Consider the following 26,952-nt stretch of genomic DNA (forward strand, 5'->3'; position numbering starts at 1 on the left):
GACGAGCGGTATCTCGTCTCTCTCTTTTTCCCCACGTGCGTCGCCTCGGACTTTGCTTTTTTGAGGCGATTACGGAACCGAAATTTCGCCCAAGCGCAACTGGATTAACGCGAGACTCCTCCCCGCAACGGCGTTTTCAGCGGCGTTCGAGGTTAGTTCCAGGGCTAATCTGATTACTTAACGTCGGAACTTAACAAGAGGACCGACGAAGTTTCCTCGATGCCCGCCGCCTCTTCTCTCCACGCCAACTCCTTCCCCCTCTTTTTCCCGCGGGATTAAAATGACTTAATTTAAACTTCGTAACGCCGACACGGACGCCGCGCAAAACGACAATCCGCCGATTTTATCCTTCGTAAAGCCAGTCGCGCCGCCCGCATTTAACGCAAGCTAATTCGGCCGCCTTTATAAGGTTGTATAAGAAGGACTCACACCTCTCGCCGACCCCCCCCCTCCTCCCTCCCTCCTATCCCTCTGTCTCTCGAAGTGATTACGAGACTCCCTTAGTCTTTCTGGAGAACACCGTTTGCCTTCTTTGGTTCTTCCTCAAGAAATTGAAGAAATCCGCTCATTTAAAGCGGAGTCTCGAAACTCTCATCTTTTATTTTAATTATTTCTCATTCTTCACAACTATATATGCAATCGAAGCGATACTATTTAGTCCTCTTTTTCAATTAAACTTCCATGATATTCCATTCATTTTTCTTACATTTTTTTTACGATCGCCAAGAAATTAAATAAAAACCTTTATCGTCTTTATCTATCGATCTAATTGTCATCATATTCGAAACACGAAACATAAAGAAAGAAGCAAAACCCAGGGCGAAAATAGTGAAAACAGCTGACATGACTCGCGGTGTCGCGCGATAATCATAACTCTTCGTTGCCTCTCGCAGAGTTTGTACAAGGCGCGGGAAAATATGCCGCCTGCCAAGCCTGCAAAGCTCGTATTTCCAGAGGAAATGATAAATACCGGTGCTGGGCGTACGTGACCGGGTCAGTCGGGGATTTTTCGAGACGGGTGTCGCGCGCGCGACTGAACGAGGAGGAGGCTTTATCGTGACAAATGGCCGCGGGACGGAAATTTGCCTAATTAAAACGTAGAGCGCGGTCAACATAGGCGCGCATCCGGTAGCATACAGAAAAGGGATTAATCCCCCGCGTACGGCGGGGAATTTAACCCTTATCAACGAGCAACCGGGATCAACGTATTTTTTTTTTTTTTTTTTTTTTTTTTTTTTTTTTTTCAACAGCGAATTAGAGGTAACGAGAGAGAAAGAGAGAAATTATCAGATTGAATTTGTTCATTTGCTCATCGACTTGGAATCTTTTGATATATCATATCCGTCCGTCTCTTTCTTTTATTTCTTTGCAACAACTGTTTGTTTCACGAGAATAATAAAATAAAATTGTTTACAACGATTTTTCAGCTCAAGTATTTTTGAATTTTAAGTCCATTCAAGTGCTTTTTTAGTTGTTTTAAAATCAGTGAACCGGAATTTGAGATGTGTATTTGCGATTAGTTTGCAAGGTATTAATCGCACAGTTTGCTCAAATCAAAGGGAGAGCCTCGTGATTCCGCGAGTAAAGTAAACCTTTTGATTCTCTAATAAAATCAATCATGCACCAATAATCACAACCACGCCGCTCTCACTGGACCGTTTCTTTCTAACTCGATAGCTTCTCGAGGACTCGAACGACTTGGAACGGGGTCCAATCGGCAAGAGCGTCGCTCGATAAATCCCTCGGCAATTCCGGTGCGCCGAAAAGAGCCGCGGTCAATCTAGAATCCCCCCCCCCCCGACAGTCGCTCGCTCGGCCACTCGGAAAAAGCATCCGACCACTTTGCGGTGTCCCCTTTAGTTTACTCGTTTTCTTCCCTCCCTCTCTTTCTCTTCTCTTACCACTTCCTTTTCTTATCTTGCCGCTCGTAAGCTCGAGGGTGGCCGATCTTCTTGGCTCGCGCGACGACTAAATCGATTCTCTTCGACTCGACATTCTATTTTTTTTTTCTCTTTCTATAATTTATTTTTGATACAATATATTTTTTGACAGAATCGAAATATGTAGTTTCAAACCCGCGTGCATTTATGTTTACCTCTAATAAACATCAGAAATGCTGATTAAAACGAAATCAATTTTTATTAATTTTTAATTTACGCATAACAATTTGAAACGATGAAATAATATTTAATATAAAACGGAGAATTATTTTTTAATATGGTCTCCCCGTCGATTTTATTTATCTGCAGTATTCAAAATATTATGCGCGTTGCGTTATGATTAATAACATGAGACATGAAAGAAGTTAATATATTTCTACGCATAATGCATAATTAATGATATAACTTTATAGATAACTCTATAGTTTGCTCTCTCTTTTCTCCTATGTTTTATTTAAATTAAAACTACGTTTAGACTGGCAGCAATTAATACAAAACTGAACAATTTAATTCGAAACTCTGTTTCTACTTGTGATTCATCATGCCGCTCCGGGTATTATCTTCCACTTCATCTTCACTTCGAAGTACGACAACCACACTTGCCTAACTTTACGAGCGTACGTCTCACCTTACTCAAACTAGATTCATCTTAATTAAATTAAAAATATCATCTAAGTAAAAGAACTAATTTTAAAACAATTTAGAAACAAAATACAGTACGCATCGATCACTGTTTCTACCGTATTTTAAATTAAAAGGAAATTTCTATCAATGCCTTAAGTATTCTCATATATACATATATGTATATCGATACTTTGAAACTTTTTCATAATAGCACAAAATAATAATAATAAAAAGATGTTTTTATTTCTCTGTAGTACCTAAATATTGAACTATTTTGTTTTACTTGCTGTAAAAATTTTCTTTTCTATGTGAGATTTTTTAATCATACGTTTTATATCAGATTTGAAACAATTATTGACATTTATTGTGAAAATAATGATTTGTAAAAGAAGAATGAAATTTGTGAAGACGAATGTCGCGTTTTATCTGCATATATCTGTATAGCACATCCACAATTCGATGCGCGAAAGGGATAGATATATATATCTTCCACTGCCAGGATTCTGTCTGGAAAAAACGACCGCTGGAAATCCGGCAGTGTCTGATCGGAGATGAGAATTAAATAAAAATCACGCGAACTGTAGATTTGGACCTCGCGTACAGAGTCGGAAACGAGATGAGCGCAATGCTCGCTGCTCGCTCGGCTGCTCCTCCGCTCTCTGTTCTGCATGCGAATGAGAGAAACGAAGGACGGAGGGGAAGAAAAGGAGGGATGCGGCGACGACGAGCGGGTAGGGTTGCAGTTCTTCATCGTCGCCCGCTCTACGTCGACGTAGAGCGTCGCCGAAGCTAAGTCGAGCCAAGAAACGGAACGGAAGGAAGACTGCATTTATTAAACTGAGCGCGCAGACGTGCACCCCCTTTTCGGCCCGTCTTTCACCCCTCGAGCTCTCTCGCTCTGCCAACCCCCTCGATTTCTTCTCCGTTCTCTCTCTCTCTCTCTCTCTCTCTCTCTCTCTCTCTCTCTCTCTCTCTCTCTCTCTCTCTCTCTCTCTCTCTCTTTTCCGGTCTTCTACCCGTTCGTAATTCCTGGCCGCTACTACCTCAGTGGAATGAGGTCGGCATGTGTAAAATAGTGCCTCGATACGCTCTTCATCACCTTCTCGCTTCTTTTCGCTCGTTTTATTTTTTTTCTTCCGCTTTCTTTTGTCCTCTTTTTCATCTTTTTCCTTATTCTATTCTCCGTATTCGCTGGTTCTTGTCATCTTTTTCTTTCTTTCTTTCTTTTCTCTTTAAATCTCTCTCTTTTTCTCTCTTTCTCTCTCATTTTTCCTATTTTTCTTCTTAATTTCCTTATATTTATTTTTTTTCTTTACGTTTCTGTCTCATTTTCTTTTCATTTCTTTGCATTTCTTACCTTTTCATCTTTCATTTCTCCCTCGTATCATTTTTCTTTCCGAATTATCATCTTTTACTGCTTTATTTTTAATCTCTTATTTTATTTATTTTCCTATTTTACACTGTACATTCCTTCTTTCTTTGTACATCTTTATTTTATCACATATTTGTCTCTATATCTTCTGGCGTGAATGACGTCACACATTAACATGATTACGAAACGTAGGAGGTTTTACTGTGCTAGGAATTTTCAGGCTCGTTCCACATCTGCGGAAATCATGATCGGTGAAGACCGCCGGAAGTATCGATCGGCCGGCGATCGCGGATGACGAATATGCGCTGAGCATACCGCATCGCCCCCGCACCCTTCTCCCTCGCTCTGCGTTGCGTACGCGGGGTAGTGCGCGGGGGTGCGAGGGCGCGAGGGCGCGAGACAATTAATCAACCGGCACAATCGCGTGCACCTACTTGCGCGACTCCAGCCGAGTCCCGTCCCGTGACTGATTCATTATGAGACCTTAATTAAGTCCTCGGGCATTAGGATACCGACCAAACCGCGATTTTATTCCACGTTTCAATTCTCTCGTCTTTATCTTCTGCTTTTCTGTATTCTTTTGTATGTTTTATATATTTGATTTTCTGAAATTCACCACCGAATTCGCACAAGCTCGATCAGTTTTCAGTTTCACCCTCTATCGAACAAAACGCGACTTGAATCGAAGAAAGTTCGGTTCTCGAGAACCGTTTTCTTGGTATAAATTTATTGCATTTTCAAAATATATCCCAGATAGAGAAAATTGATAATATCACTGGAGGAAATCTCATTAAATTAATTAGAATTTTCAGCAAAAATGGAGATCTCTAAATATTTTAAATGAGTTCCACATATGATTGCGAAAACAAGAATTAAACTTTCAGAAGCAATTCTAAAATTATACATTTGCATATTATAAACGAAGGAAAAGTATGTCTCGCCAAACGATTGGACGAGGCGAAAGAGTTGAAATGAGCGCAGGTGTCCGTCCACGGTTTTATCTTATCACGTGTCGGATGTGGTCGTGCTTTCCGACGTGGGATTCTTTATTAGGCAGTTAGACACCTCTGATAAAAACGCGCCACTTTACGGTTCCATACTAATGGAATTTCTCGGGCACATTTTCATTAATTTCACGCGCAAGCGAGTAAAGATTAATTATTATTGCAGACGTAAATTTTAAGATTCACGTTAATGTCTTTGTAAACATGCTTTCAAGTATATTGCTTGATCAAAATCCACAGTCGGACAATACTTTTTCGAGAAACAATACGTTTTATTCGCCCCTTTCCCCTTTTTTCGCGCTTTCGATTAATGTGTCTCTGTCAATAAGATTAATCGGTGATACTCTCGATTTTTCAGCACGTTGAGGTGGAGGATGGAGGAGCTGGAGACGCTGGAGAGCACGGAGTGCCCGGAGTGCCCTGGGCCACCCCCTGAGTTCCGGTTGCCGCCGCCTCCCCGGCCGCCCTTCCTCACCGAGGGCACCTTCTGCTCGGAGTCGCCCCTCGCCGAGCTCGAAGACTGCGTTGCTATCCCGGTAAGTCTATGTTCTTGACTATTTCTTTTTCTTCAATTATGCAACTCGGTTTGCGGAGTGCTGCACTGATAAAGGCTGATTATATTGCCCTCATCTCTGGAAATCTCTCATTTAACTTTCCGATCCGATCTCAATAGAGAGAGTCTACGTTTGCGAGACATATCTTTATTATAATATTTGACTAAGATTTCTTGGAGAAATCAAGAAAAACGCCAAGAATGTTAATCAGTTCAAACAACTTTTCTTAGGGAGAACGTTTTCTTCATTTTACATCATATAAATAAGGATGCTTTATATCATATTTATACACAATCAGAGATAAGCATATTTGAAATATTTACTTTTCTGTGATTTTCTGATTAAAATCAAATGAGTATACTTCAAATATATACTTTGAATAGGATTTTTAAGACCATTTCAAAAATATATCTCTCTATTTCTTCTATTAGTGTTTCTATAAATCGATTAAAATACAAAATAATTTATCTGTAAATTAATTAAAAAATTTTTTAAATTTAATTTAAAATATACATGTATCCACTTGATTTTAATTAGAATAAAAAATATATATTTCAAATATGCATTTTTCTGTTAGATATTTCAAGTAATGAATTAATATATTGTAATTACCTTTCTCATTAGATTAAGTAAAAGATAGAAAATATTTATTTTCACAAATTTGTATTTACTTGATTTTTATAGTCCCTTCTTATCGTTACTCTTTTTTAGATTTTCATTCATGTTTTAACATTATTAAATCATTGTTTTAAAATTATTAAATCATTATCTGTTTTTATTGTTCAGCATTCAATATACATATGATGCACATTTATTATTTTCCCTTGCTAATTATTTTCTTTACTAAATAACATTTGATATGAAAGAAATAATATTTTATATGCAGTTTTAATGAGACGTTACCAAAACATTATAATATTTCAATTATTATATGTTATAATGAAATATTTGGTAATTTTATAAAAATCTTTTTATAGTTTATATATATATATATAATTTTATTTATTTCAAATTTCAAATTTATATGTTCTGTATCAAATGAAATTATTTAAACGATTATCAATAATCGGCATTTGAAATGTGTCCACCTCTGTAAATAATATTCCTATAAATCGCTTGTTTTATTTGGATTGTTTTGACGGAGAGACCTTTTTCTCGGTGCACGAACGATACTTTATTTCGTCTGAGGGAGAGGGGGGTGGGGGGGGTATTGAATTCGAACGCGCGCCATCGGTAGCCCGAATTAATCTGCAAATCGCCTTTCCTCGGCACTCGTCGAACAACGCGCTCGCTAATTCCACGATGCGACGTCACTACTTTAGATTCGTAACTAACTCCGTAATTCAGCCTTCTTTCTACAGCTTATATCGATCTTTTGTACGGTCGATACGCGCATTCGAGATGCAAGGAGTTATCGCTTTTGTCGTTCGTATGGAGTTATCGTTTGCCCGCTCGTACGGAGAATATTTGCGCGCTGTGTATTCATGAGCGAATACCGGAATTTTCGAAGATCGATGATCAGAAGTTCTGCGAATACCCGCGGCTTTGAAATATACGCTCGAGTTTCACGATTATTAAAACGCCGGCGAAAAAAAATGGCGAAAAGTTTGAAAGGGTCGACCGCGAGTACTTGGCCGCGAGAAAAATTATTGGAAATGGGGTTTCTCTCGAAGATTCTTGAAGATCCTTATTTCTTCTGTTCCTAGATATTATAGGTACACGCATGATTCATGCGTATTACATAATTACGTACGCGCTCAGAGTAAAAAAAAAAAAAAAAAAAAAAATTATAATCGTTACAATTATATTTATTGATAACTGAATATATTCATGAATGTAGGAATGAAATTGGCATAAATTGCTATGTATGTTAATGCGATTATTATATTTATTTGAGTGAATGAATATAGTGGGCCAAATTTACATGACATTTCACGTGGACAGCTTTTGCCGACGCGGTGAATTTTGATCATGAGAAGCGCCAACATTCGAGATTTCGAGATGTTAAATCTTTCTAACACGCCGTTCTGACACGCACGCGTCTTTTTTCTTCCCTCTCGTCACGAAAAAGTCAACGCAGCGGCCATCGGACGGTGTCCTTGAGTGGAAATCCTGCACGTCCCGTAAGAAATTTGCCACCAAGTACCGGTCGTTTAATTGTATTGTAATTACAATCGTAGAAGCTCGTCAAAGCACTCCCCCTCCCCCTTCCCCCCCTGCGCAGGAGATAAATTGGATATCCTGCTGTTATCTCTTTTGATCCGCCGAGTACGCGCAAGAATTGTCCTGAATAATAGAGTATCACGAACGGAAGGTGGTGGAGATAGGGGGGAGGACAAAAAGAGACTCTGGGCATCGAAGCTAGGGAGGGTGGTTGGAGTTAATGTAAAATACATAAACGGAGCACTCGAGCAATTAAAGCAATCAGCATTTGCCGAGATTTTTCCGTCTTGTCTCAAAGCGTTCCTTCCCTCTTCCCTTCGACGCTCTTTTTTAAACCTCCCTGCTATCAGAGCGTGGCTCGTGTAATATGTAAATAAAAAAAAAAAAAAAAAAAAAAAAAAAAACCTGTATTTCTTCAGCAATTCATTGCTCGTCACGCTAGAGAGCTTTTATTGGGCTTCCATTGGATGTTATTCCCGGGTATTGTTACGTTTCCAATAGCGCGGATGTAAATCTGATTTGTTCTTCACAAGCTCTAATAATTTGTCGAGCGTATTCGCGTGCACGCCATAGTAACGCGTTAATTAATTACGATATAACTGTAATAATAATTTCATTGTTATAACAGGCGCGTTAATATACGCAATGTGAATTGCTGTTTTCGTTTTTTTTTTTATCGGATTTTAAATAAATAGAGCTTAATACTCCGTGCGAGTATTAAGCTCTACACTCAACCAGCGTGATTAATTCTTATTTCGTTCTATGTTCACTGGGACAAATTATGGTACCACAAGAGCGAGTATGTCAATTATCGTTGTAAACGTAATGTTTTTAGATAACGCGAGAATAAAATAGAATGAACGAATGGATTAAAGCAAGCGCGAAAGAAAAAATATTAAATATTAAATATTAAAGCGCATCGCCAGCGAACCTCATACATACGTGTATATATATGTATATAATACGTATAATACGTGCGTGTATGTGTTGCTGTACATAAATCAGAGATTCCACAGTGTGTTCAAAAATTGTCTTGTTCTAATATTTACCACGCTACGGACACACACACTATACGGTACATGCAGCTTCTTTGACCCGTTTGCGTGATCTATATATGGTATGACCGGACGCGAATGGAGCGCATCGCACGGATGGGAAAAGAATTCCAATTAAAGTGCGTCACGCGATTCTCTTCGCTGGCCGGAACTCTCTCCTCGACGCGACTTCTCGCGTACGGTAACTTGGCAATGACGTAACGAGTCTGTCGATGCTTCGTCGTTAAAATGTAACTGTTTACAATGATTGCAATTAAAATTGAAATTTGAAATATTATCGACTGCTACGAGAGATTTAACGAGCAAAACATTATATATTATATGGTAGTAATAATTTTTAATGTATATGTTTTTACGGATGAGGTGAATAGTAGTGGCAAAGATATCGAAGATATACGTATATATGTATGTATGTGTGTGTGTGTGTTTTTTTTTTCTTTAATAATAATAAGTATCTAAAAAGGAAACTAAACTGATGTGAGAACTGTGTAACAGCTGTTTCTTTATCAAGATACCGATAGTTTCAACAATTACGGTCAAAGGTTACTTCATTGGATAGAGTGAGAAAACAATGGTCGGAAATCCGCTCGAGAATACTCCAAATTCTGGACGAAACTCGTAACACACGGAATGTAAGGCTCGTTACACGTTACATCTTATCGTTGTTAAATCGTGCGGGGGAAAAAGCATCAGAGTGCTTGTACGCGCAGCTGGGTGTTAGAAGTAAACCGTGGTAAGAATAATTGCCTCGGGGTCGATGTAAATAGAGAGGAAAGTCGACCAAGTACGAATAGTCGAAGCCAAGAGCGTTTCGGTATTGTCTGTAAAGCGGATGTGACCGTTAAAAAGGAGAGCGTATTTGCCACGCCATCTCCTCTTCTCGTTGCTTTCTTCGCCATCTTCGCTTCCCCATGGTCCTCGTGGTGCACCCACGACGCGATAAAAACGTTGCACGACTATTAATAGGGAACATGTGCTCCGACCTTGTTGCGCGTCCACGCTCGACCCGTTATCGCCGCGCGATTTTACATCATTACGGATAATTGGAGCCACTTCTCTTGCCGCTTTCGAGATGTATTTCTATGAGAAGATATATTTCGAGAAGTTAACACCGTAGCCCGAAAATAGCCTGTTAAATAGATTTCGTTACATCTTTCTGCAGACCCATTACACATGATCACTTTACGGAGAGCGTCAAAAAGACTCTGCAGAATTTTAATTACCTCTGAAATCTAGTGATTCAAAGAATTTTTTAAACTAATTTTTGTACAATTTTTTTTTTTTTTTTTTTTTTTTTTTTTCCATTAAAATCGAATTTTTAAAATTATGTCGCTAAAAAGTGGTTAACGATGGAAAATTTGTTCTTGCTTTAGTTTTAAGTGACTACATTACTTATATTTGAAAATCTATATTTATATAAGCTTGTATTTAATTTTAAAATTAAATTAAACTAATCGATCTTAATATTTTTTATATAGAAATAATATACGCATTTCGATATTATAGATACATTTATTAAGTTAATTGAATTTGAACGTCATTGTTTTGCTCGATGTTATCGAGATACATGTCCCCATTACTTAGCGTCGTTAATATCGTTTCCTAAATGCAGTATTGCTAGATACTACATCATTGACTATTCGTAACTGCCGGACGCGCAATTAGCGTATCGGATGATTAATATCGCTGTCGCTGCAGTAGAAGGAGCACCCTCGAGAAATACGTGGAGATAAAATTAATTCGGGAATTGCAGTCAAAGCGAGAAGCTTTGCTGTCTATACTTGCGCACGCGCGCTACCAAATCGCGATCCAATAAAGACACGGCCTGTCTCTACCGTGTCCGTAACTTGTGTCAGCGAAATTATTTTGACATGGTGCACCCGCAATCGAAATTAATTGTTCACCGGATAATAAGACTCTCCGTCACGTTTCCTGTATCGCGTCCCGCGAAACGGCAATAAATACGAAACACCCTGCGATACGACCGATTGTTAATCATTCATTCCATTGTTGTCGTTGAGTAACGGCGAGTAATATGCGACGCACAATATCAGGCTGCTTGCATTTAATCTCGATTAACTATTCGACGTGGCGTTTCTCAATTTGCGACCGCATCTCTGAGGAAGACCGCAACTGCAAACTGCGTGTATCTTGCGAAGAGACCTTTCTATAAATTGTAATGGAATCACATTTGCATTATATATCGGTATTAATCTCAATTTCATTTGATGCGAACAAATCATTTCGAAACTTTGCCTTGACATATCGAGAATTTCACGTTATATCCGACACCGCGTTTTTTTTTTTTTTTTTTTTTTTTTTATGGACTTAACGTCGTCGACGGATTAACCGGTGAGGTGTGGCGCGTGCAGGTGGCAAATGCACATTTAACGCGACGCAAATCCCCGTCGGTTTTCAGAGAAAGCCCCCCGTGATAGTTTTTGCGCTCTCTCGCGTCTGGCTTTACGGGACGTTAAACGTATCGGGTAAGTCCTTAATTGAATTCTCGTCCCCCCCCTCCCCCCTCCCCCCCCCCTCCCTCCACGGCTCTTGCGCTTCCGCCGTTGCAATAAGTGCTGGAAACACGGTAAACATTTTGTTCATCTGCGGTTCTTGAAATTGGAATGACAATGAAGAAAGAAAAGAAATCCTATAAATCATAAAATTTTATACTTTGTATAATTGCATGAATTATGTTTTTTTGTCGAAGCTTTTTATTTCTCGAAAGTGCGATTTTACGGTTAATGATGTGTTGCGATCAGATTGATCATTGATAAGGATCGTTGAGCGATTTTATTTTATTCTGGAAAATAAGTTTTTCCGAAACAGCGATATGTTTTCTAGTAGACAATCGCAATATCTTCCGTCTCTTTCGTTATTCTCGTCCGAGGAATATCCACCTTCCGAAAGAAGTTACGACCGCGCTTACGTAACGCGCGTAAAAGTTGGCGTTTCGCGGACGATTTTACTGCGTGCATGCGAGAGAAGGTGCGGAAAGGCATTTACGAGCGAGGAGAAACGCGCGGTTCGAAAGCGTAAGTTGAGAAACGGAAGGAAAAAGTGATAAAAAAGCGGAATAACAGCCGAAGAAATTGTCTTTTTTTTCTTAAGGAGGAAGAGAAAGGGAGAGGGGGGGGGGGGGAAATATTAGCCCACTTTGTGAAACTGAGAGGGAGTACCGGCCCCCTTTGTGAAACGAAATTTTTTTTTTCTTCTTCCCGCGTACCGTAGGAATTCCATATCACGAAGAATACGCTCGTTTCGCGTTGTACGCGAAAGTCGAGTTACTTTAATTCCCGTCGGATTATCTCGACTCTCGTTCGCCGGACGCTCCGACTCTCTTATCGCGCGACTGTTCTCGGGATCATAGAACAGTAGTAGCCGGCAGCAGCAGCAGTCGCATTTAATCTCGGACATGAAATTTCCACGTAAGTTGCGTTCCGGCTCCCGCTCGAGTGATTTTTAATCTCCTCGTTATCTTTCTTTCTCTTGAAGAAAAAAAAAAAAAAAAAAAAAAAAAAAAAAGATGAAACGCGAGAAGCTGCGCGAAATCCATGTCTGAATCTTAATCGAGATATAATTGTACCGCTTCGAGGTTCCCGTATATCTCTCCGACTCTCCGAGAAGCTTATATTCTTTCACTTCCGACTCGCTTCGGCCTCGTTTCTCTCTCTCGGGGACTCGCGATATGCGCAAGAGCGAATTTAGATTCTTGCCTGCGGAAGATCGAATCTATCTCGCGAGGTGAGTTATAGTTAGTCCGACTATTGCTAATTTGATCCGGGAGGGTCAATGGAGTTCGTTCTCGATTTTCGTTTGGTCGCGATCCAAAATCTGCCGATTAATAAAAAATGAAATATTCAACTCTTGGCAATTACTTTCGTGATATTTGAATCTTTCTGAAAGCCTCTTGTTAGTCTTGTCAATTTCTAAACTTTAATTTATCATCAAATTGGTGATGAAATATTTATACATCAAGTGATTTGATTTAAATCAAGCTTGCTACTTTTATTTATTTTTTTATTCTTCTTTCAATGCTTTTGAAACAAAGTATTTTTGTTTGTAAATAAGTAAGTTTTTTTTTTTTCAATCGCTGAATAATTTTGCATTTGAAAGTATAGGTAATCTTATTTAACTTGATTATTTCACTTGCAAATATATTTTAATTATCCGATAGAGTGTCCGAATCGATTACGAAAGTAACTTTAAATATTCAAAGTAGTATTTCGTTTCATGTTCAAGCATAATTGAGGTCTGAATTACAAGCACATCCGGAATATACATATACACATATATCCACGAATCTTTCTCATTCTCCAGCTGTCGCAAAAATAGATTCACATTATAAGAATCCTGTCAACGTGTGCCGCTCCAAATTGATTGCAATTATTAAACGGGACAGGATTTTTGAATAATTATTTTTTTAAATTTCTCTAATTATTGCTTTACGCACCTCACGAGCATTTATTAATCTCGAGAGCGACGCGAGGTCGGGCGTCAATTTATCACGGGCAATTCGCTCGCACTTTCGCGAGGCGCGAATTAATCTGCATGCACAACGTGCCACGACTCGTTCGCTCCTCTCATCTCGATCCTCTCCGGGCTTCTGTTGCCGTTCTCGTCGCGACGAGAGCGTGCATTCGCGATACTCATCTGGCGTGCTTATGGGATTGGTAATTTCGCGAAGCAATTTTCTCCCTGTCTCGTTTTGCACGCGCTCAGAGAAAGCGAGGGGGTGGGAGAAATATCCGCGCGCGCGCGCACGCACGTACATATTTCGCTTCCGGCTCGCGAAAATACACAAATATCGCACAACCCGTCTGCGCGAAAACGCAGGTCGTCGTCGTCGTTTCACGCAGACGTTGCCGGTTGTGCCGTTTTGAATTTCGCTTTAGCCCCGGCAACGACGAAAGTTTGGATTAAGTCGGCGGTATAATGCGACGAGTGCGGGCAATTGGACAAGTTTGGATTTGAATTATAGCCGTCGCGAGATTGCGAAAGCCACCCCCCTGTCCTCCTTTCCGGTGTTAGCCACCTGGCCGTCTTCTGGCTGACGATGGCGAGAGCTGGATATTCAGGGACGACGTTGAAAGTGGTTGCGCCAGGATTTCCGCGATTTATTATTGTGCGATTATTAAATGCATGACTGCATAAAGTCGCGCGATTCGAAAGATATTGCTCTTCTGTCAATTTTAAAAAACTGACGGTACAATTTTTACTCTAGTGTCTCAAAGCGAACTGCAGGGTGTATCGAAAACAATAAGAAGTATAAATTACACTTAAATATTGTATACTTTAACATTTAATAATACTTTATTAAATTGCAATTTGATATTTAATTAATACTTTATTATTTGCAATTATAAATATATATCTCAGACAATAAAACCGTCAAAGCTTTCACCGATTCTGATAGAAGGTTTTCCTTTTATCAAAAGGAAGGGAAAAGAGCAGAGTGAGACTGAATCGTAAAGGAGATGACGGGCAAAAAAAAGCGAACGGTCAAGTCTTTTTGCGCCGGGCGACGTCTCTTTATTACGCGAGGGAATCCGCTTTGTTTTCGCCGACACGACGCCTCGAGAGTCGCGAAAAAGAGAATCGTGGACGTCGTAGAAAAAAAAGGAAGAAAGGGTAGGAGGAAAAGGGGGAAGGGGGAAGGGGGAAGGGGGAGAGCAAAAAGAAATGCAGAAGGAATGCCACTCGCGTTCTCTCGCAGTCTCGACGGAACTTCGCGCGTCTTGATGGGAACTGGAGGACTGAAAAATGAGCATTGCCGGTGAAAAAAGCGGACGGAAAAGCGACTCGCGCTATCGCGTCAGTGTGTTTTAGTAGGGTAAGAAGGCTATTCCCCTCGCTACTTTAGGGAATAGTTTTATCCACTAGGAGTTTGAAAAACCGAAACGTTACGCTTCGATCGCCGATAGATGAGAAATCGATGCCGAACAATTACATTCTGAATAAATATGAAAGAATAAAATAATTCTAGAAAAATTGATTCAATATCAATCGTTATTAATATAAAAACTATTATTTATCATTAAAAAATTGTACGATAAAATTACATAAATTACATAGATAAAAATTGAATTCGCACAAAGTATTATAAAACCATTGAATGTCCTTTTAATAGCAGATTTTCTAGTCAATTTTTAGAGACATATTTTCATTAGCGAAGATGTCAAATGTCATTTTTTGAAAAAATAATTTTTTTCCCCATTATATATCTTTGCAATTAAATTTTCAATTAAAATTCTGTTAAAATAAACTTCATCTGAAATTAAATGAAGAATGTTTTGTTAATTTTTTAAAACTTTGGCTTGCTTTTTTTTTCAACTGCTTATAACCCGAAAGTTATTGATGCTTCAACATTTTCCGTAAGAAAAAATTGTCTCCAAATTAGTCAGAGAAGTCCGTTGTTAAAGAAAGTCTGTTGATTTTGAGACGCCCTATAAATCGTGTATAAAAAAATGATTTTAGACTCACATTCACACGCATGATTTTATTTTATGAATTATGACATGTAATATTTTGATAGGGCGAAATATGCGGGATAAAACGCGAGATTACCGCGTCCGATAAACCAACGCAATTCCAATTTCAATAATAGCTGCGCCGTATTCCGCGAATAATTCCGTTATATCGCGTTCGCCGATATCAGCGATGATAACGTAATAACAAAACACATGTATCCTTTGATCTATTGTTCAGGCGCACGCCAGGAGCGAAGGATTTTGCGCGCTCCTTTACGCCTCGTTGTTCACCATAACGTTTTCCCATACGCGGCAAAAGGGAAATCGGACTGACGTGACGCACCCTGCGCGCGCTTTGTTCTCTTGCTTAGCATACTCTATACCGGACCACAATTTATTTTCCCTACCTATACCGCCGTACTACTTTTCCGCTTTCCGAGTACACCGTATCGTACCTATTCACCGTCGACATAGGGACGGTTCTTTTGGCGTATATTCCCATCCTTTGGCTGATTTGCGTCTTTGATAGCGACGAATGCGCACGAGTCGCCCGCCACACTCAATGCGTTTTCCTCGCTTTCGTTCACTGAGAATTTCAGCGAGAGAAAGGAAGAGAGAGAGAGAGAGAGAGAGAGAGAGAGAGAGAGAGAGAGAGAGAGAGAAAAGATCGCGCTTTTCTGGAACTTTAACGGAATGTAAGTAACGACGTTCAATTCTAAAATCATACTCAAAGTGCTCGATCCGATCGGTTCCTCTTGGTAAAGACGCGAGGAAGAATTTTATGCAAATGAGAGCAAAAAGGAAGACATCCTTTTTCGTGTAATACAAAAAAATATGTTGCTAAAGAATTTAGACTCGATTTTTAACGACTGTTCGAGAGAAAATTTGGATAAATGTTTGCACTTTATTTATATACATTTATATATTTCAAGTTTTATTATTTCAAAGTAATGCATATTCAAAACTATATATGTAGAAAAAGAGTTTACTCAAAAATTGCAAACTCTTGTCAATTATTATAATTTTATTATAAACATGACCTATAATAAATATTTTTTCGTCTATCTAATATATTACTTTTAAAATAGCAAAATTAATTCTCAGACATTTATATTATAGATATCTAATCTAATATTAAAAACCTGAAATAAAATGAAAATTAAATCGGAGATGTTGACGCTTCCTCGCGCTTTTTATAATCACCCCGGATATAAACGTAGCCGGATCTGTCATCTGATTATAATTAGACTCCAGAGTGACGCTGAAAGGCGGTGATGAGGGATGGGAGAGAAAGGGAGTCGGACTACAACAGAGACCAGACGTTAGAAAGCGGATCCCGACATCGTCGCAGCCCGACGTGTCGGGCTGTTTACACAGCAGGCTTTCGTGGAAACAAGCGCGTGAAAACTTTCACGACCTTGCGGCGAGCTCTCGCCCGTGTCGTCGTCGTCGTCATCGTCGTCGTCGGAAAGCTCAGCCGCGTAAAGCCGTGACCCGACTCTCTCTCTCTCTCTCTCTCTCTCTCTCTCTCTCTCTCTCTCTCTCTCTCGCGACCCGCCACAATGGCGACAAACGAGCTCTGATGGAGCCGACCTTCTCTTTCCTTCTCTTCCTTCGCCTTCTCCTCTTTGTGGTATTTCTCCAACGACATAAGCATAAGCAACATTGTCGATCTAATGGACTTGGAAAATAGACTGAATATATTCTGCGCGTTTCTGTATCTTGAGAATAGCGTCTCTTATGGATCTTATTTTGTTACGTAAAACGCAATTTTGCTAATTGTTTGACGGTGATATTATAGATATATATAATAATAGAAAAATTATATTCGATTTTATACTACAATATTTACATAAAATAAAAAATTATGATATTAACTATATACTGATTTAACAGTAACTTTTTAATGATAAAAAGTTTCTTTTTTTTTTAAATTTATTTTTAAAATAAAATTTTTTTATCTCCTAGTCGTAGCGCTCTTTTGAATTTCGAAAACTCGAGTAAACAGTAATGACGGATGTAGATGAATTTATTTAGATATGTGCTTTCCAGGTTTACGATTCGCATCATTTCCGCGGCAAAGTCAAACTCGAGCTAATTGCAAACTAACAAAGTAACGCGGAGCGTTAACGCGATTTTCGCGAGGCACGTCTCCAATGGCGATTAAAGTTGATTCTCGAGTTTTACAGCGACCTCGTTCGCGATGACGCAAGTTAAACCCGTCCTACGAAATATTATTACGTCATCCGTCGCTCGATGATCGTCGCTCGATGAGAGAGAGAGCTATCGAAATTAATTCTATAGTGAATTAAATTACCCTCGGTCAGTTAAACATCCCGGTTATGTTTTATTACAGCTATAACGCAAGTTAATTACACTCGATTATTCATATGTATAAATGAACCGCGTTTACTTTCCACTGCACTGCTATTATATGAGCATTAAGAACGTATTCAGTTATTAAAGTAACTGGTGCTAAAATTAATCTTGCATAATTATTCCATCTTGCAAATATATTTATAAGATTACACGATACGTTTACTATTTTCTCTCGCGTAATTTCTCTTCTCGTTAAAATATTTTATAGTACAATTTCTCTTTCTGTTATGATATTTTCTTTTTACCGACACGATTGTCCCTTCATATATTTATCTAGAAGGATCGATAAATGTCGCAACATTAATATTGATATCGGTTAGCACAGCATTTCACCTCGAACGGTGCAGGGAACGATATTCTCGCCACCGTAGAACGGATGTTTACAGGGAGGGTTTACAGTTTCTCTTCCCACGCGGAAAGGGTTGATACGGCTGGGAGAGAGGGGGTGACGCGACCGGTCGGGTTCGATGTTTACGCGCTTCCGGAATAATCAAGGGCGAGGCTCGACGCTGGTAACGAGGGTGTCGCAAAACCGCAAACGTCATCCCACCAGGCTCCCCCCCCTTTCCCAGTTCTTCGGGGGTGTCTCTCCCTCTATTCTCGTCCCGAGTCCGTTAATCGTCACCCGGGAAACGGGGTCGTCTGGAAAAGTACGCGGCTTCGAATCCGGAAGTGTGGCGGTCCATTACGACCGCGACGAAATAAACTAGTCGGTAGGACTGGTTAATCCTCGTATTTCCGTAATATTCGTCGTAAATTTCCATTCGTTTGTTCCTGAAATAGATATTTGGTGGCCTACACCGAGTTTTTCAAAGTTTAATATTCCATCATATTCTTCGAATTAAATTAAAGTTAGAAACACAAACTTTTATTATTTCTCTCCATTTTATTTATTTATTTTTTTTTAAATTTTTATAATATATTTTTCATATTATGCATATTTCGTAGCTCAATGAAGAATTTAATCAATTATTATAAAAATAACAAATTTGAAAATATAACATATTTACTTGCTAAAAATAAATCAAGGATATAATTGATAAAACGATAATAATAAACCCTCTTTATATTTCTCATCTTTAAATTTAACGAGTAAAAAACCGCGAATTTTTTTGCAAGATACCTTTGGCAATTACATTGTTTACCAGGTGGAAGATAAACATCCAGTTTAGCCGACGGCTACAATTTGAAACCATCGTCCCGTAAGAGAGTCTAATGTCTGACAATGTCGGAGCAGGTTCGCCTGGCAATGAGAACAAATCACTTCGAACTTTGCGACGAAGATCGAGCGGTCGCGTCGTCGATCCACCGCGAATTATATAAATCTTTTCCCCGTTCCTTCAAGGCGATTGTAAGGGTACATTATCGGAAAGTCATTAATTAGCATTCAAGGTTCGTTGCGTGCAAGGTCGTTTTGCCAAAGGAATACGGTCGAGGGCGAAGGTCGTCGAAGGATAGCCATCCCCTTCTATGCTACAGATACTTTCGAATCTTCTTCCGCCCCCGCAAATTACTTAATTTACCCCGCCGTAATTAATGATGCACGCCTTGCTAATCCCTTCTCATCCATACCTTTACGCATATTTTTAGAAACGTGCCCGCGCACAAATCTTCGTTAATTAATTGTTTAAGATAAACTGCGAGCATAAAAAATATTTATGAAAGAAAATAGTTTAATAATATATCTGTATAACGCGTATTGAATTACGAAATGTCTGGTGTGTTAATAAAAATTAGCAAAATTTGAAAGGGAGATATGCAACTCGTACTTTGGACTAATATAGCTTCTATATTCTGGATTCCGTATAAATATGAATATCCGCATATCCGATTACGTCGAGTAACTCAAACACGTGAATCTTTGATTACGCTCGCACTTCAAGTTTTACGCATTCGCATCCGACTTTACTCGTAAAACGTTGTTAATGCGACGTTCCTCGACGTTTAATGACATCATTAACTCCTAATGAACACTTTCACAAACTTTAACGACGCTACGCTCTATCATTGTTAATCCTCCGAGGACCCGACACCGATGTAAATTATCGGTATCCAGTCTGCTTGTCACGGTTCCGAACTGGCGTTAAAGGATTACATACAAGACGATTATGACAAATGGAATATCATACGTAACATAAATTATGTAGTTATGTCATATCTGACGGAAGTTGGAAGGAAATGTTAAATTTGTTTCGTAAGAAACAGGCTGTTGAACTCGGATTACATTTCTACAATAGTTTCCTGAGATTACCGTGTAAAATTAAGTTTATTACAATGTAACGAATAAGGTCTCAGAGGGTCTCACGTCATCCGAAACGGGACTTCAAAGGAAATTTAAAGGGTTAAATTTCCCTTATATCACCCCCGGTCTCCTGCAAGAGGACACGTGACTCCTTTGTAAGGAGGGTAGAAGCGCTCATATCTCGACGCGTCATGCCGGGGGACATTGACGGGATTCGATATTCAGTGACAAATTCACGTATCCTGCGGCATGACGCGAGAGATACATCCCTTGATTGGCTACTGCCGAGGGCTGCTTTCACGGAAGCGTGAAACAATATCGCGACGGCGAGGACAAAAGGAGAGCGGACGGGAACATTCGTCTTAATTTTCCAGTTAGTAGGCACGCACGAATCTTCGGCTTCCTCTTTTTTTTTCCTCGCCCTCCCTTGCGCCTTAGTGTAATATCCAATTCTCGGGAGGGTTGCGGTAAACGAGGCGAGCGCGCCGGAAACGAGAATCGTCTACTCCGAGGCTGTTCCGGATGCGCGAATTTCGGCAAGTGACTCTTGGGAAGTTTACTTATATACAGGTTAGGGTGAAGGGTCCTGAAGGGCAAGTGGAAATAAATTCGAGAAGAGGATATTCTCCAATCAACGTCGCAAATTTATTCGTTACATGTTTTTTTTTTTTTTTTTACCACGCACACTCGATTGACATTTGATTCTTTTCTAAATTATCGTTAGTTTATCATTAAATATCTAGATAATTTCATCTCTTTAACGATACGTCGAATAAAGTTTATATTAGGTATTTATCAGCCTGAAAAGAGGAGAATTTCCTAGAAGTAAGCAGGAAGCATGGATATGCACGCGCATGTACTTATACTTTTTTACGTCACATACGGTCCGACAATTGGACAGTAGAACGTTACGACAGTTTTTCGGAGTAGATATGTATATCTCTCGAAAGGAGATAAACGCGGCGTAACTCTCGACGCAAACTCTCGGGTAACGACTGCAGTCGCGCGAGAGCGAGGGGTTGGGAAAACTGCGGCGAGAGGGACAGAGAGAGAGAGAGAGAGAGAGAGAGAGAGAGAGAGAGAGAGAGAGAGAGAGAGAGAGAGAGAGAGAGTTGTGACACAGAAGAAGAGAGAAATAGAGGTTCGCAGAGTACTCTGCCTAACATATATCCATACGATATAGCACTCGTAGTCCCCGACTACGAGCGTGCCCGATCCCGCTGCTTGAACTTCCACATCACCTCCTTCTTCCTCTTCCGCTCAAACCGCCGATATTACTATGAGAACGGCGGCCCGAGAGCGCTAAATTATTCAGGAACGACGCGATTCCCGCGCTTGTCGACGACGTCCCGCGTTCACGAGATTACCTGGAGCTTTCATGGCCGACACGGGCCGTCTCTTAAGGGCTTTTGACGAATCCTCGCCGTTTGAACGGATGATGATAATGATAATGTGCGCCGCGTCGCATTATGAATATACATATATGTTTTTCTAATTATAGTTATTAAAGAGTATCAGCCAAGCTTTATATATCGGCAAAAAAAAAGCGACTCGTTAGAAAATTTGTCATAGAAATTGAAATTGTGCAAAATTAGCTTATTCTGAATGATGATATGGTAGAAGTATGGTGTATAGGACTCAATATCTAAATTTTAAAGCTTCGTGATTACAACAAGCATAATATGAAGTTAAAGAATAGATCTAGTGTGATTCAGGAAATTAATAAAATATTTTTAAAATTTCTTAAAATTGTTTACAGTTATAATTATTTATTTGTATTTTTTTAATAATTAAATGCAAACTAAAAAATCTTTGTTTTCTATTCTCCCTCTTTTTATTTTCTTATTACATACATATTCAAAATTGTAGAAATATTTTTTTACAAGTTTTTAAAACATTGATCAATTTTGTAAGAATAACTGATACCAATCGAAAGCTCCAGAATTTTTAGGACTTTATGACTTATTATCTCTGATTGTGAGATTAAAAGAAAGAAAACTAATCGAAGATTCTCTCTTGGCGCGAATCCTTCGTCGAGTTCTCAACAGGATACGCGGCGAAACCTGCGAGATTGATTTCTCTCTCGATAACGTTCGATCTCTGGGATCACTGATCATACTCGGGCCACGTCGACGTAGCGGCTTATTTATTGTAGATAATCCCCGAATTGAATTCGGCAGGGCGAGAGAAATCCTTCTTCCGTTTTCTCTTAGCGCGAGATTTCGAGCGCCCTCTTTTTCGAGAGGATTAACGGGAGAAAAAGGAGGCAAAGAATCGAGGAGAAACAGTCCGATGATCGGGAAAGAACCCTTTTTCTTCGCCCTTCAGACGACGAGAGACAACGAAAGCTCGCTCGATAGCTCCCTTGTTTATACGATACTTCTGCTGTTCTCTTCTGTCTTTTCTTCCTCTTTACAGATACAGTGTAGTCTAGATTATTGTATCTTTTCATATATCTTTTTCGGATATCTTTTCAAACCATTATATCTAAATTCATATATCTCTCTTTCTAAACATGTATTTGTATCTCTCTATCTTACATTGTATAATTTCAATTTAATCTTATATCTGTGGTCTTTTTATACTTTATCGCAAGCAAATTTTTTTTTAATTTATATATCTATATATATATATATATATATATATATGTATTTTTTTTTTTTTTTTTTTTTTTTTTTTTGAAAGTAACATTGCATGCTCAGTAACGTCAATAATGAAGAAATATTGAACTTTGAAATCTCCGCGTGCATTCTACGACCATTATTTTCTTGTATTTCGATTGTAGAAAGCATATGTTTCTCTCTCGTTTTTCGCATTGGCGAAGATATCGTAAAGCGTCGTCACGTCTATTGTAAGTAAATTTTACGACGGGATTTCGCGTATTCACATTACATTGTGAGACTGAGAGAAGCGACAATCGTGTGAAATAAACTGAAGAGACGGCGAAATCGTTCATCTATATCACGTGATCAACGTTTTGTTTCACTTTGTGTGCCATGGAAATTTACATTTATTTTTATTTAACTAAATAAAAAATATCGCGTAGTTATCGTGAGTAATAGAAATGTAAGTTTGCCAATATATCTTAATAAAAAAATTGACTATAATAGGTAAACTTTAATATTCGATAACATGGAATAGAAAAATGTGTCCGATCCGTTTATTTAAGATTATGCAATATTTCAAATCGATATTTTTAGCCTCTAAAACAAAATTCTATCAAATATATTGCTATTTTCCTATCGCGTTAAACGATATGATTGTTGCTCGAGTACACATTTCAGTATTTTTACGAGCAGGAACAAAAAATTATCGCTATGCAAATGCAAGCGGAAATAGAGATAGATAAATAGATCGAGAGAGAAAATAGTAGAATGATGAATAAAATAACGCATGCGCTCGATAAATCTTTTATTACGATGTACAATTTATCGTTCGAGCTTTTCCGTCTTGCGATTTATTGCAGAAATTTATCGCCGAGATTCGAACTGTCCCGAAAATCGCTGCGATTTTGCAGGGAAGGGGAGAGGGCAATTGGGGAGGTTCGTCATTGTAAGCCTCTTAATTTCGCCCGGAAACAATCGAAAACCACCGATCACCATCGAAACGTCGAACTCAATCATTTTCCTCGCCCCATCTCCGACGCAATAAAACCAGGGACCAGTCGCTCGCAGGGGGTGGCAGGATTAACCGGCAAGAGTCGCGCGTTTAATCCTTAGTCACATTTGATTTTTCGCGTTGCATCCTGCTAATTCTTAAATTACTAATTGATCGACAAAAATATTTAACAATTTTTTGTACAGGATAGGAAATCAATGAAAAGAAAATTTGGTGTATCATCTCGTTGCCCAAATTTTCTACATATGTATATATTGCTAATATATATAAACGATACAATTTAATTACCTCGTGTTGTTCAATTTCGGAAGAAAAAAGAACCTCTTCAATTAGAACCTAATGACGCGCAGCAGATCGACATTCCGGTAGCGTTCGAATATATCGGCGCTCGAATGCGTTCTCGCGGAGAACAAACGCGACGATAGAACTCGCGGTGTGTACATTCCAAATTTGATCGCCGAAAGTGGACCATTATTGGTATTACAACCGCGCACTTCAATATTGTGCCGCCGCGATTAAATGTTTAACATCAAACGGCAAATAAAATATTGAACGCCGTACCGCCTGACCGAATGAAAATATCCTGCGCTTAATCCCTTAGAGATATTTCGATGCACTCAAATAGCACGTTGTCAATAAATAAATAAGAGCAGCATATATATGTGTATATATATATATATATATATATATATATATATATATATATATAGAGAGAGAGAGAGAGAGGGGGGGGGGGAAGCGGCGAATATCCTCCGACAGATTGTCGAATAAATCAAAAATTAATTTACATCCATTATATGTACTTGAATTGTTACAGCGTATAACCCCAAATGGCAACTATCGTGAGTCTATTAATGTGAGAGAATATGATTTACCCAATTAATACTGTAATACTTATAGGAAACTAAATGTATGTGTATATCTATATATATTTACTATAATTTTTAATAATGATTATGTTAAATTTATAAAATTGAATTTGACACGTACTCACTTTGAAAAATTATATTTAATATATGTACATTTATTCTTCTGAAAATTAAAAAAAAAATATATTAAAGATTTTTATCGCTCACACTATATATCATATAAGCAGACGTAGTTAATGATTAACCGAAATCTTCCCTCGTCATTTCCCGAAATCAACCCGCAATACTTTCACCCTGAATCGCGCCGCAAGGGTGGTTCCTCTCTCTCTCTCTCTCTCTCACCCCCCTTTCGCAAAACGACAATCATGGACGCGTCGGTGGTAGCGGGGATGCACGCGTGCGTGGGTGTATTTAATGATATAAAGAGCAACGTTCCGCACACGCTTTAATATCCGTCACCAGTCCGTCCGAGCCCCCTCGTGCTGCTTTTCCCCGTCTGCCTAAAATCCCTCCCGGTGGCGGAAGTTGCATGGAAAAGCCTCCCTCCCACTCCCCCGCCCCTCCTCCCGTCAATCCTTCCCGCTCGCATGGACGCGTGGCAGCGGCGGCGAATTGTTTTTGATATTCGAAACGGAACGAATCCCACGTCACGCTTCGCCGAGCGCGAGCGATTCACCCCTTTTCTCATCCCCTTCATCGGTCGGTCTTTCGCGAAGTTACGCAGCACAGATGCATCGAGCATGATCATCGAGATAGTGAGACTTTCGGTAGTAAATTATTAGACAGCTGATAGAGAAGACAGATTAGGTTTTAGACAAACATCACACATATATAAATATATATATATATATATATATATATATATATATATATATATAATGCCCTCAATGAAATTTAATTATAAATTACTATGAAATATTTCTTGTATCAATATTTACATTCTTTCAACCCTTTCGTTTATTTTTAATCTGACATGGATATATTAATTCGTTAAAATTGTAAACTGATTTTTAAACTTGAGGGCATTCATATTTCACTTTTCATTCTTCTTTTTTTAGAACGAATTATTTTTGTTCTCCAAATACATATATATATGTATGGTCGTTCTTGACCCAGATTTTCATCGCGCAGATAAATTGAATGATTACGAAAGACAGAGGCGTGATTTCGTCGCGAAACAAAGCTGACGAGGTAGAAAATTAAAAAAAAAAAATTACGTGGAAAAGTGTGCTGCATCGACAAAATACGACACGACAGATTGAATCTCGTCACAGATCGGCGAAACGGGACGCTCGCTCGCGTAAAAGAAATAAATACAGAATGAGATTCTCATTTAAAAAAAAAAAAAAAAAAAAAAAAAATTCGTTACACGTGTACGAAATTAGGTGACTTTAATATTTTCCAATTTGCCTCCGTCCTACAATATTTACGGGTGTGTAAATGAATCGCGGCCCGTAAATCAATTTGTATCCCGGCGCGCGGCATTTTTCGCAAATGCATCGTATATTACCGTATTAAATGACATTATTATGTCGACATTGACGTCAGTCTTATCATTAATTATATCTCGCCGCCATTCAATTCCGACGAGACTCAAGTTCGGTAATTACACAATTTCGTCCGTTTAATGAAATTGTGCGATTTTTTGACGTTATCGAATTGTTGTTTTCGCTATGGATATATAATTGACATACAACGTCCGTCTGTAACTATAGAAGTTTTCTATTTGTGTGATATTTAATTAGTTTTGTAAAATGAAAAATAACATTTTATTCCATATAGTTTATTGTATAATGTAATTTACAACTGAATGAGAAAAGTATAAAATAAAAATGAAAATGCTTGAAGTAAAACAGCAAAATATTGAAAACCGCATATTAATTCACTTTAGACAATGTATTAATTATTGCGTACGTCACTATTATCTTTTCAAACACACATTCTTATAAAAATAAAAAATTAATAAAAGTGAGAAATATATATGTGATTCGATACACAACTGTGTAAATAATATCATTACTTTTAACAGCAGTATACCATAAATATCATATATTTTGTTGCAATTGCAACTAGCGACTGGTATGTCTCACTAGGTTTCTGGATTGCAACCAATCGTGGTCTGATAACGAGTGGTAAGCACTACTCCCAGATGCGTTTCGGAGAGCGAAGACAAATGCATCTCTCTAATCCTCCACCGCATCCTGTGCTGTACTCGACCACTTTCCGCCACCACACGGTAAGACCGAAGGGAGAAGCGGAATTATACATTGCCTGCTGGTGTCCCCGATAATACTTCTCGCTGCAAAAGTATATTTTTCTCTCGCGGTGTTTAGCATAAAACGTGCGATACGAGTACACGAACGGTATACGAGGGCGAGCTATAAAATGCTCTCGCACGTTCTCTGCGGACCACTGCAGTCCCCGATCCATCATGCTTACGTACACAAAAGTATGCTGTATGTTCAGTTGCTCTTTTTTAATTAATCTAATATAATTTAATTTTTAAAGCAGCAGCCCTGGTATCTAAAATTTTGTTCGGTGAAACTTGCTTGAATTTTTAAAATAGAAATTATTATCCAAATGTCGTATTTATTAACGAGAAAAAAAATTCTTATATATATATATATATATATATTTTTTTTTTTTTTCAATCATCAACTTC

General features: G+C 38.7%; 2 protein-coding genes across 6 annotated transcripts in view; one reads left to right on the forward strand and one right to left on the reverse strand.

Annotated features, from left to right (window-relative positions):
• Positions 1-26,952, forward strand: part of Pxb (putative Hedgehog signaling attenuator pxb) — a 367,940-nt gene that overhangs the window by 277,449 nt on the left and 63,539 nt on the right. For all 5 annotated transcript variants that reach the window (XM_072892946.1, XM_072892947.1, XM_072892944.1 and 2 more), the window contains one exon: positions 5,299-5,476. In XM_072892946.1, the coding sequence (XP_072749047.1) occupies positions 5,315-5,476 (162 nt within the window). In that variant the 5' untranslated portion in view covers positions 5,299-5,314. The remainder of the gene's footprint in view (positions 1-5,298; positions 5,477-26,952) is intronic.
• LOC140666124 (uncharacterized) overlaps positions 1-26,952 on the reverse strand; it is a 147,298-nt gene that overhangs the window by 14,778 nt on the left and 105,568 nt on the right. The window lies entirely within an intron of this gene.

This window comes from Anoplolepis gracilipes, chromosome 5 (assembly GCF_047496725.1).
Source record: "Anoplolepis gracilipes chromosome 5, ASM4749672v1, whole genome shotgun sequence".
NCBI classification, from domain to species: domain Eukaryota; kingdom Metazoa; phylum Arthropoda; class Insecta; order Hymenoptera; family Formicidae; genus Anoplolepis; species Anoplolepis gracilipes.